This window comes from Mobula hypostoma, chromosome 5 (genome assembly GCF_963921235.1).
Source record: "Mobula hypostoma chromosome 5, sMobHyp1.1, whole genome shotgun sequence".
NCBI lineage: Eukaryota > Metazoa > Chordata > Chondrichthyes > Myliobatiformes > Myliobatidae > Mobula > Mobula hypostoma.
Window position 1 is genome coordinate 112,022,886 of NC_086101.1, and position 13,191 is coordinate 112,036,076.

Genomic DNA, 13,191 nt, shown 5'->3' on the forward strand with positions numbered 1-13,191 from the left:
CTGCATCTGCCATGAGTTTGCCCACTCACCCAACCTATCCAAGTCACCCTGCATCCTCTTAGCATCCTCCTCACTGCTAACACTGCCACCCAGCTTTGTGTCATCCGCAAACTTGGAGATGCTGCATTTAATTCCCTCATCCAAGTCATTAATATATATTGTAAACAACTGGGGTCCCAGCACTGAGCCTTGCGGTACCCCACTAGTCACCGCCTGCCATTCTGAAAAGGTCCCGTTTATTCCTACTCTTTGCTTCCTGTCTGCTAACAATTCATTTCCCTCTCAATCCCATTCTCCTGCCTTCTCCCAGTAACTTTTCACTCCCTGACTCATCAAGAATCTAGCAAACTCTGCCTTAAATACACCCAGTGACATGGCCTCCACAGCTGCCAGTGGCAATGAATTCCTCAGATTCACAACCCTCTGGCTAAAGAAATTTCTCCTCATCTCCGTTCTGAATGGATGTCCCTCTATTCTGAGGTTGTGCGCTCTGGTCTTTGAATCCCACACTATAGGGAACATCTTCGCCACATCCACTATCTTGGCCTTTCAACATTTGGGAAGTTTCAATGAAATCACTCCTTCCTCACTCTTCTAAATTCTAGCAAGTACAGGCCCAGAACCACCAAATGTTCTTCATACGATAAGTCTTTCATTCCCAGAATCATTTTTATGAACCTCCTTTGAACTCTCTCCAATGTCATCACATCCTTTCTTAGATAAGGGGCCCAAAACTGCGCACACAACTCCAAACGAGGCCTCACCAGTGCCTTATAAAGCCTCAGCATTACATCCTTGTTTTTATATTCTAGTCCTTTTGAAATTAATGCTAACATTGCATTAGCATTTCGGTCAGCTCTTAAAGAACAAAATACAGAAACTATCCGGGTTTCCCTTTGTTTATATGGGACACTATACCATTTAATTAGGGCAGCAGACTGTTCTGGAACAGTTTCCAACTAGAGTCAGTCACATGCATTTGCTTGGCTGTTAGATACTACATAGTGCTTAGAGCAATTAGTTTTTAAATAACATCAGTTGCATGTGTTTGTGTTAAAAAGCAGTAATTTTAGTCACTAATAGTTGGTGAGAAACAAGTAGTAAGACAATATGGAAATGTTTTACTCACCTCAGTTTCAAATATTCAGGCTTGGAGACGTGAGAAATAGCCATTAGACATTATGGAGTGAACAGTTTTTAAATAACATCAGTTGTGTGTGACTGTGTTACATTATCTATTTGGGCCAAATGATGCTGATTCAAAAAGCAGTGATTTTTGGTCCATTTTTTAAAAAAATTATCTTTATGCAGGTAGTCCATTATCTGCACTAGGGTATCTCCACTGATTTTGTTCATGTACAGTTAATCAAAAGAAAACGGCAGCGATTAATTCTTTAGAACCAATACACAGTTTGGTAGGACTGTAGCAGTATTGGTAGTGTTCTAATTTGTTCCATATTTCATTTAAATGCACAATGAGTTACTCAATTTGAATTTGTTATGCTTTTTAACCATTTCCATGAAACTTTAACTCATTGGGGCAGCCGCTTAATTGGGCCAAAAGGTACTAGTCCTGATGTGTCCAAGTTAACCAGAATCCACTGTATTCAAAACTACAAAAGCCTTGGAAGGTATATCTGATCTACAGTCTGGTGGCAAAAACTTAAATTAGTTGGATCAATGGGGAATTCATACAAAATGATATTATAAAACAAGCAATAAAGGACTAGAATTCACTGCTTGAGATAGCGACAAAGAGCAAAACATTCCCCAGATTCTCTCGCTCTAAATTAACACATTCATTTTGAGAGGACTAGAATATAAAAGCAAGGATGTAATGCTGAGGCTTTATAACACACTGGTCAGACTGAACTTGGGAGTTTTGGGCCCTCTATCTAATAAAGGATGTGCTGGTACAGGTGTCCCCTGCTTTTCGAACGTTCGCTTTACGAAACCTCACTGTTACGAAAGACCTATATTAGTACCCTGTTTTCACTAACAGGTGTTTTCACTGTTACAAAAAAAGCAGTGCACGAAAAAAATCAGTGCGCGATAAAAGGCAGCGCACACCCCGGATTTGGAACTGCATTCTCGCCGTCATTGCTTAAACACGTGCCTGTGAGCAGCCGTTAGCGAGATGAGTTCTAAGGTATCGGAAAAGCCTGAAAGAGCTCCTAAGGATGTTACACTTAGCGTAAAACTAGACATAATTAAGCATTTTGATCGTGGTGAACGAAGTAAGGACTAAGTGAGTTTGGCTTGTGGAAGCTGACAAAGATGATGTTGAAGAGGTTTTGGCATCCCATGACCAAGAACTGATAGATGAAGAGCTGATGAGGAAAGGATAACAATCGAAACCAAATGAGTAATGATAAAGTACGACTTTAATTTTGAAAGGGTATGTAGGTTTAGGGGATATTTGCAGGACAGTTTGAGTGCTTACAAAGAACTGTATGATAGAAAAACGCACGAGGCTCAGCAGTCAAGCAAGCCTTCCACATCAGCCACAGCAGACGACGAACCTCGACCTTCGACATCAAAGCAGGCAGAGATAGAAGAAGATGAGCTGCCTGCTCTAATGGAAATAGACGACGATGAGATGACACTCCAGTGTCCCACCACCCCAACACCCAGGCCGCGGACAGATACCGATTCGCGGGAACGCAGCAGTAGCCGGGAGACACACAGCACATCTTTAAGAAAAAAGCCAAAATAAACATGCTAATTAATTAGGTACTGCCCGGCACGTAGTTGTCGGCCCAGATCAGAGGCGATGCAATCGGCAATCGACTCTGATCTGGGCCAACAATTACGTGTCGGGCAGCACCTAATTAATTAGCTTGTTTATTTCGGCTTTTTTCTTAAAGATGTGCTGTGTGCCTCCCGGCTACCGCTGGACCCCTGCGTGCTTCACGGCAATGTATCGGGTCGCTGCCCAGAGGGTGGGAGCCACTGCACCACCCCAACCTCTGACTCAGCCTAACACACCATTATCAGTGTGCTCAACACTGTCCCAATTCCGGTAAGTGATACTACACTGTACATACATTATTTCTACTTTATATCGGCTGTGTATTTTTACGTGTTATTTGGTATGATTTGGCAGCTTCTTAGCTTAAAGGTTACTGGAGAGCGCTTGCGCCGTGTTTTTGCCGATGGCGCTTGCGTGAGATTTTCGCTACTGAGAACAGTTCAGGCAATGATTATGGAAAAGTATTTCTACTTTATATAGGCTGTGTATTTATCATATCATTCCTGCTTTTACTATATGTTACTGTTATTTTAGGTTTTGTGTGTTATTTGGCATGATTTGGTAGGTTATTTTTGGGTCTGCGAATGCTCACAAAATTTTCCCATATAAATAAATGGTAATTGCTTCTTCGCTTTATAACACTCCGGCTTACGAACCATTTCATAGGTACGCTCTACCTTCGGATGGCGGGGGAAACCTGTATTGGAGAGAATACAGAGAAGGTTTACAAGAATGATCCCATGAATAAAAGGGTTAACTTATGAGGAGTGTTTGATGGCTCTGGGCTTACACTCACTGAAGTTTAGAAGAATTAGGGTTGATCTCATTGAAACCTATTGAATATTAAAAGGCCTAGACAGAGTGTAAGTGGAGAGGATGTCTCCTATAATGGGGGAGTCTAGGACCGAACAGCAAAGCCTCAGAATACATGGATGTCACTTTGGAACAGTGATAAGAAGAAGTTTCTCTAGCCAGAGGGTGGAGAATCTGTGGAATTCATCGCCATGTATGGTAGATGCCACAGATACTGGATATTTTAAGGCAGAGGCTGATAGATTCTTGATTAGTAAGATTGTCAAAGGTTACTGTGAGAAGGCAGGAAAATGGGGTTAAGAGGAATAATAAATCAGCGATGACAGAATTGCAGAGCAGGCTAGATGGCCCAGATGGTCTAATTCTGCTCCTATCTCATGGTCTAAACATTGGAAGAGCCGAGTCAATCTGGTTTTGCTGGACAGAAAGGTGTCCTTGTATGCTGTAGATTTCTCCAAACTTAGCAGTTTCAAACCATAAGAAGTGGTCCCAAGTAAAAGTGCCTTAGAGAGACTGATAGAGCACATTAAGAGGAGTCATGGGTGGCTGCTAACATGGTAGTTTGCGCCACTGCCGCACAGCTCCAAGGACCCAGGTTTGATCACGACCCCTGATATCGTCTGTGAGCAGTTTGCATATTGTTTCCGTGACCACACAAATTTTCCAGATATTCCATTTTTCTCCCAAATCCCCAAGGTATCCTGGTTAGTTAATTGCCTACTGCAAGTTATTTCTTGGTGTAGATTAACAGCAAAGAGGACTTGGTGGGCACATAGGAGAGAATAAATTGCAGGTCTAGCAGGAATGGGGGAGTGGGGATGACTGATTGGTTGGAAGTAGGAATGGCCTTCTCCTCTGAATAAGCAAATTGTTGCTTGAGATGGGAAGGGTTGGTTATTTAAGAAAAAGCAGAAGGAGAATGAATAAATTAACTCAATTTTAAGAAGTCTATATACATTTAAGACATTCCATCCCAAGTTGCCTTGGATGCTGGGCCCTCAAGTAGATTCACAGCAGAGATTGATACATTTCTGGACTCTGAAGGATAGAGTTATAGAAAAGTACAGCAGAGAAACAGGCCCTATGGCCCATCTAGTTCATGCCGAACCATTTAAACTGCATTCTCTCATCAACCTGCACCGAGACACGGCCCTCCACACCCCTACCACCCATGTACCTATCCAAACTTCTCTTAAAACGTTGAAATTGAGCTTGCACGATGATCTCACCTGGACCGTACACACTGGCTTCGTGGCAAAAAAAGCACAACAGCATCTCTTCCACCTCAAGCAACTGATGAAGTTCAGCGTGAGCCCCCAAATCCTCAAGACCTTCTACAGGGGAATCATTGAGAGCATACTGACTAGCTGCATCATCGCCTGGTACAGGAACTGCACCAACCTTGATCGCTGGGCACTGCAGAGGGTGGTACGGACAGCCCAGCACCCCTGTAGATGCGAGCTTCCCTCATGAGGTCATTTATAGCAGCAGGTGCAGAAAGAAGGCCTGGAAGATCATCGGGGTCATCGGTCACCCCAACCGCAAACTGTTTCAGCTGCTTCCATCTGGCAAATGGTACCGCAGCATTAAGGTCAGGACCAACAGGCTACGGGACAGCTTCTACAAGCCATTAGACTTTTAAATTCACATGTCTGTATATTGTGACTGAGTCATAACACAAAGATTTTTCCTCCCTCACATTGTGGGATGGATGTAAGATTTAAATAAATTCTAAAATTCTATTTGCTTTCTTTTATTGTTTGCATAATGTAGTTTTTTTCTGTACATTGGGGGTTTGACAGCTTTTTTTTTAAAATGGGCTGTATTGGGTTTCTTTGTTTTGTGGCTGTCTGTAAGGAGACAAATCTCAAGGTTGTATAGTGTACAGACACTTTGATAATAAATGCATTTTGAACTTCTGGACTTCAATGGTCTGCATTAATTACTACAGCTATCATCACCACCAACTGCCTCCAATTGGGTATTACAATATGGAATCTTACAACATGCTCAAGCACACATGTTTGGCAGCATCAGGGTCAAATGAATTCGATTCCGAACTCAAACTTGAAATGTTCATCATCAGGATAACTAAGAGATGGGCAATATCTGCTGGCTTCTTGGTCTCCCACAGTGATTGAGAGGGAGCAGTCTGAAGGACACCGGAATTAAATCAATTTCCTCATTATTGTTACCAGCATAGGTCCCTCTAAGCTGTGCGCGTGCACACAAGTTTTTCAACTAGCGCACAAAGGAAATTAATGTGCGCACAAAAGGTTAGTTACCTAAAATAATGTAGTAGTTAATAATTATACTTATTGAAAATAATCTTTTAGCTAACTGTTTCTGTTAAATAGTCGGTTTTTCAAATACCACGATGCACGTCGCTAATTTACGTCACCTCACCTATCCTGTTCCGGTTTGTACAGCTGCATCACGGCGGTAGCCATGTTTGATGGACAGTGTTCATATTGTAACATTTACAAAGATCTGTTTCAAATCCTGTAGGTAGCTCACTAAGTTTTTATTGGAAAAATATTGATTCACTGTATCAAATTCAAAAGAAGCGAAGGGGGTGAAGCACAAAAGAACTGCAGATTTGTTTAAGGTTGAATGGCTTAACAAAATAGTAGACACTGTTACACCGAAAGCTCATGAGGTCATGAATGTTCAGCTATGAGAAATATTTATGTATGATTCGGAAACTGGAGTTATCTGCTTGTATTGTCGTGATGCGAAAGTTGCTGGAGAATTTGCTAGTGGAAAGAAGTGGGACGATATTCCGAAACTTGACTTTTTGAAGCGTCATTTGGCAAGTAAATCGCATTTGGACGGTGTACAAAAGCTCAGGCAACAGAACCCGTCATTATCTGTTACAGGAGTGCTACGCATGTTAAGGTTGAGTGCAGATGAGTGAGAGCGAAAATGATCAAACCCAGAGGAGATCAAAGTTGGGGTACAAGAATGGTCAGCTTTTGATTTCTCGGCACTTGCAGATTGTGACTTCACATTTGGTGATGAACGAGTTAATGCCTTATGTCTGAAATATCATGATTTTCTAGCTGAAAATATCAAAATAGTTAGGCAGTTTAATGATTTCAAATTTTCCGTACAAGAAAAAATTAAATCCAAACCGATTTCAAACTTTGCTCAAATGGTGGCATTTGTACTTCAAAATGAACAGCTTTCTGACCTTGCACAGTTGATGGACATTGGGGGAACCTTTCTTGCATCTAGTGCGGACTGTGAGCGAGGTTTTAGCCTAATAAATCAACTCAAAAACAAGCTGAGAAACCGTTTAGGTGAATGTCATTTGGATATGTTAATGAGAATCAAAAGCTATCAATGGGATGGAAGTTCTATTAGTCGAGATAGAGTTTACAAAGAATGGGTAAATGCCAAAGACAGGAGAGAGAAAAAAAAACTGAGTGACTTAAATATGATAAAAATTAAATATTTCCAACCTGATGACATAAACATTCACTTCTCTAACTTCCGTTAATGCCCCTCCTCTCCTTCGTACCCCATCCCTTATTTATTATCATTATTATGATTTTTTTCTTTCCCTTTTTTTCCCCTCTCTTTTTTCTCCCTCTGTCCCTCTCACTATAACTCCTTGCCCATCCTCTGGGCTCCCCCCCCACGACCCTTCTTTCTCCCTAGGCCTCCTGTCCCATGATCCTCTCCCTTCGCCAGCCTCATATCCCTTTTGCCAATCAACTTTCCAGCTCTTAGCTCCATCCCTCCCCCTCCTGTCTTCTCCTATCATTTCGGATCTCCCCCTCCCCCTCCCACTTTCAAATCTCTAACTATCTCTTCTTTCAGTTAGTCCTGACGAAGGGTCTCGGCCCGAAACGTCGACTGTACCTCTTCCTACAGATGCTGCCTGGCCTGCTGTGTTCACCAGCACTTTTTGTGTGCGTGACTTAAATATGTATGTTATTTTGTTGTTATTCTGTGTAGTTTTATGTCAAATATTTTGTAAACCTACATAGACTGTCCCATGTGTGCACTCAGTGCGCACGTACTTTTGTCACAGGAAAAAATTTGTACAACGTAAGATTTTTGCGCACACTGACTACTAAAAATTAGAGGGAACATTGGTTACCAGGTATGCATCAGAAGGCACACTGTTACTTTCCCCATAAACTCTCCAATTATCTTACCTCTGGCACACAGAAAAGGGAAAGAGTTCTCTTACCTCCGGCATGCAGAAAAGGGAAAGAGCTCCCTGTTCTTGGACTGTTCATTGCATTTTCAAATTCAGTATAATAGCGAAATGGGGGAGGTTTCCCAACGATCTGCAGCAGAGACCTACAAAAAGGAAGAATGAACATAAGATTCATGACTCCAAACTCTAGTATATCCCTACCATTTCAGACCTGGCAAGCAAATCACATCCATTTGCAACCATTGTTGGCTGAATCTCAGATGGTGACGGGAGGGCATATAGGAACAAGATATACCAACTGGTTGAGTGGTGTCACAGCAACAAACTTGCACTCAACATCAGTAAGACCAAAGAGTTTATTGTGGACTTCAGAAAGGCTAAGACAAGGGAACACACACCAGTCCTCATAGCAGGATCAGAAGTAGAGAAAATGAACAATATCAAGATCCTGTGTGTTGACATTGACCCAACATATCGACGCAGCTATAAAGAAGGCACGGCAGTGGTTATACTTCATTAGGAGTTTGAGAAGATTTGATATGTCACCCAAACCACTTGAAAATTTCTACAGATATACCATGGAGAGCATTCTAACATGGCTGCATCACCATCTGGTATGGGGGCGGGGGGTGTGGGCAGTTGCTACTGCACAGGATCGAAGTAAGCTGCAGAGAGCTGCAAACTCAGTCAACTCCATCATGGGCACTCATCTCCATAGTATCCAAAACATGTTCACACAGCAGTGCCTCAAAAAGACAGCATCTATCATTAAGGATTCCCTTCACCCAGGACATGCCCTCTTCTCATTGCTACCATCAGGGAGGTACAGAAGCCTGAAGGCACACGCTCAACAATTCAGGAACGGCTTCTTGCCCTCTGCCATCTGATTTCTGAATAGTCATTGAACCCATGAACACTACATCAATACTTATTTTATTTCTGCTTTTGAACTGCTTATTTAATTTAACTATTTAATATATATATTTACTGTAATTCTTTTTTTTCTATATTTATCATGTATTGCATTGCACTGCTGCTGGACAGTTACCAAATTTCACGACATGTTGGTGATATTAAACCTGATTCTGATTAATTGACACTATTTGTTGCATAGACTACAAGACCATTAGACACAGACTATAATTAGGCCATTCAGCCCATCAAATCTTCTTCACCATTCGATTATGGTTGACTTACTTTCACTTTCAACCCCATTCTACTTGTGTAACTTTGGTGGACAGGTTGGACTCAAGAGTTAACCCGAGAAAGACTGACACCATGACCCTCAATGGTCTCTTGCTCCCATAAAGGGATATAGCATCGACTTATCCAGCATCAGCAGATTCACCTAACTGGGCAGCATCATTTGGCAGGATGGCAGGACCAATGAAGACATCCAGTGCAATCTCAGCAAAGCTAGGAACATCTTCAGATCAATGAGCAACATGTGGGGATCAACCAAGTACAGCATCCACACCAAGGTGAAGCTGTACCAGAGCTGTGTTCTGTCCGCACTCTTGTACAGGTCAGAAGGCTGGCGCATGTCAGAGAGTGAACTTGCCAAGCTGTAGCCATTCCACACCACGAGCATCCTCCGTATCTTCCAGCTGTGAAAGCTCTCCAATCGTGTCCTGGTGCTTCAGTGTCATCAAGAGGGCGTGGACACAATCATGATGAGGAAACATTGGAGATGGATTAGGCATGTGATGAGAGGAGGCCAACTCCATCATCAAGACAGCACTTAGTTGGACCCCTGAAGGGTGGAGAAAATGTGGGAGAACAAAGGTACCTTATCTCTGTACCACAAAGGCAAAAATGAGGACCCTGAATTACACCTGGGGCACAATGGACAAGATGGCCAAAGATTGACAGAGGTGGAGGACTTTCATTGCTGCCCTAAATGCCAGCTACATAAGTCAACCCCATTCTCCTGCCTTCTCCCCGTAATCTTTATTGGCCTTACTAATCAAGAACTGATCAACCTCTACTTTAAATATGCTCGATGTCTTGGCCTCCACATTTTATCTGTGGCAATGAAATCTAGAGATTCATCACCCTCTGGTGAAAGAAATTCCTCCATATTTCTGTTTTAAAGGGATGTTCCTCTATTCAGAGGCTGTGCCCTCTGGTCCTACACATACCCACTATAGGAAAGATCCTCTCCATGTCCAGTCTATCTAGATATTTCAGAATTTGATAGGTTTCAGTGAAATCCCCTCCCCCCCCCCGCATTCTTCCAAACTTCAGCAAATACAGGGCCAGAGACATCAAAGGCTCCTCATATGTTAACACTTTCATTCCTGGATCATTTTCGTAAACCTTTTCTGATCACAGTCTAATGGCAGCAATGTTTACTACTTATTTATAGATACAACAAGGTAACAGGCCTTCCAGTCTGTGTCTGTGCTGCCCAATTACATGATCAATTAACCTACTAACCCATATGTCTTTGGAATGTGATAGGAAACTGCAATACCTGGAGAAAACCCACGAGCTCACGGGGAGAACATACAAACTCCTTACTTACAACAGTGGAATTGAACCCAAGTCAATCCCCTTACTTCTACACTACAGTGCCTTAATAGGATCGGATTTTGTACATCTCAAACTAGGATCAGGTGAGGTCCCTGCCACACAAAGCTTGACCCAAATGTTGATACACAACTTTCACTTTGCTTTAGACTCAGCAGAGGATGCCCACGCAACACAGTTGTTGATGAATCCAACGAGGGATTCCGGGAACAGTTCCTTCTCCAGCAAGTGGAAATCATTCCCATATGGAAAGATTGAGGGGAAGAGAACAAATGTATTGAAGTGGGAAATTTATCAAGTCCAGTGAAAACAAGGAATAAATATTATATTTACAGGGATGTGGGTGTAGAGTCATGTGAACTATAAGTACCAATACAAACCAGTTGGAAGCAAGACCCATTTATGCACTTACATTGAAACACCAATGCCCAGGAATAGAAGTCTACGGAAAGTGGTGGATAGAACTCAGTCTATTACAGGCAAAGCCCTCCCCACCACTGAGCACATGTACAAGGAGCGTAGCCACAAGAAAGCTGTATCCATCATCAAGGACCACCCCCCCCCATCATCTTCTCACTACTACCATGCATAAACATAGACTGACAAAACAACCAATTGTGCAAATACAAAAAAATAATACTGAGAGCATGAGTTGTAGAGTCCTTGAAAGCGAGTTTGTAGGTTGTGCAAAGTTCAGGACATACAGGAGCTGTTGGACCCAATCACCAGATTCAGGAACAGTTATTACCCATCAGGCTCCTGAACCAGAGTGGATAATTTCACTCAATACTGAACTGATTCTACAACTTAGAGCAACATACATCAAAGTTGCTGGTGAACGCAGCAGGCCAAGCAACTTACAACTTAGAGATTCATTTTCAAGGACTCCACAACTCATGTTCTCCATTTTTTTTTTACATTTGCACAATTTATCGTCTTGCGCACATTAATTGTTTGTCAATCTTTGTTTTTGTATAGTTTTTCATAAATTATATTGTATTTCTTTATTTTCCTGCAAGAAAATTGAATCTCAGAGTAGTATATGGTAACATATAAGTACTTTGATAATAAATTTACTTTGACTTTGAAAACTTCAGTATGGACTTTACACTGTGAAATACCAATGCAGTTCCAAGGCCAAAGAAGAAAATTATTCAAGCAATATTCTGTATCTGTATAAAATGGTACAGCTGATAAATATAGAAATATAATAACAGTCTCCTGCCAGGAGCCATTGCAACCTAACGTGTAATACATAACAACCCTATTTATCTTTACATCTCACCTCAATCCATCTTTCCTGCCCCATTATTGAATACTCTTACCCTAGCAACACACACGAAATGCAGGAGGAACCCAGAAGGTCAGGCAGCATCAATGGAAATTAATAAACAGTTAACGTATCAGGCCGAGACCCTTCTTCATGACTGAGAAGGGAGGGGGAAGACGCCAGAATGCTCTTACCTTATGCCTTCATCCCGCCAACAAATCTCTCCTACCTCCCATCAAATCAGAAAACGTCCCTTTCACTTTCTCTCTTTAGTCGTCCTCTCCTTTCCCAACAATTTCCTTTTCCTGAATTCTTCGTTTTTATTCCCACTCCCGCCCCTGGTCTGAAGAAAGGGCAAAAAAAACCCAACAAACTCTGAGGGACAGGTAGCATTTGTGGAGGCAAAGGGATAGTCAACACTTAGGGGCAGCACGTTAGCATAGTGGTTAGCACAACGCTTCACAGTATCAGCAACCCGGGTCAAATACCCACCACTGCCTGTAAGGAGTTTGCACATTTTCCTGTGACTGCATGGGTTTTCTCCAGGTGATCTGATTTACTCCCACAGCCCAAAGACATACCAGTTGGTAGATTAATTGGTCATTGTAAATTGTCCTGTGATGAGGATTAAATTGGGATATTGCTGGGCAGCGCCGCTTGAGGGGCCGTAAGGACCTATTCCGTATCCGTATCTCAACAAATAAATAAATAAAGATTGAGACGATGGATCAGGTCAGTCTGTCTCTGATGAAAGATCACTCATCCAACAGTTGAATTCATTGTCATCTGCACAGATACATGGCGAATATGAGGGGGCATAATTTTAATGTGATTGGGGGAAAGTATAGGAGAGAAGTCCGAAGTTTTTTTTTAAAAAGCACAGAGAGTGGTGGGCGTGTGGAACGCCCTGCCAGGCATGGTGGTGGAAGCAGATACATTGGGGGCATTTAAGAGACTCTTGGATAGATAAGTACATGGATGATAGAGAACTGGAGAACTGTCCTACGCTCTCCATCAGAGGTTCCCAACCTGAGGTCCATAGATCCCTCAGCTAATGGTAGGGGTCCATGGTATTAATATACAAGGTTGGGAACCCCTCCTCTGCATGTTCTACAATGTTCTTTTGCACATTGGTTGTATGTCAGCCATCGATTCTCTTGTATTTCTTTGTTCTACTCTGAATGTCTGCAAGAACTGAGTCTCAAGGTTGTATATATACTTTAACCATATAACCATATAACAATTACAGCACGGAAACAGGCCATCTCGGCCCTTCTAGTCCGTGCCGAACGCTACTCTCGCCTAGTCCCACCAACCAGCACTCAGCCCATAACCCTCCATTCCTTTCCTGTCCATATATCTATCCAATTTTTCTCTAAATGATAATATCGAACCTGCCTCTACCACTTCTGCTGGAAGTTCATTCAACACTTACTTCAAGCTCCCCTGTCCTCCACCGATAGTTGAACTTTGATAATAAATTTACTTTGACCATTTATGAACAGGTGCAATGAAAAACTTCCTTCCAGCAGCATCACCGGCACATGCATCACGTTAGCAGCATTCATAAGAAAAACATACAGTAAACAAAATTCATAGCCAATTTTTACAAGATTGTTACGTTAACATCCAAAACATTAATTGTTTCTGTCC

The 13,191-nt window shown here is 42.1% G+C and overlaps 1 protein-coding gene across 5 annotated transcripts in view; it reads right to left on the reverse strand.

Annotated features, from left to right (window-relative positions):
• Nucleotides 1-13,191, reverse strand: part of LOC134346260 (uncharacterized) — a 69,000-nt gene that overhangs the window by 25,036 nt on the left and 30,773 nt on the right. For all 5 annotated transcript variants that reach the window (XM_063047602.1, XM_063047601.1, XM_063047603.1 and 2 more), the window contains exon 4: nucleotides 7,767-7,879. In XM_063047602.1, coding sequence (XP_062903672.1) covers nucleotides 7,767-7,879 — 113 coding nt within the window. The remainder of the gene's footprint in view (nucleotides 1-7,766; nucleotides 7,880-13,191) is intronic.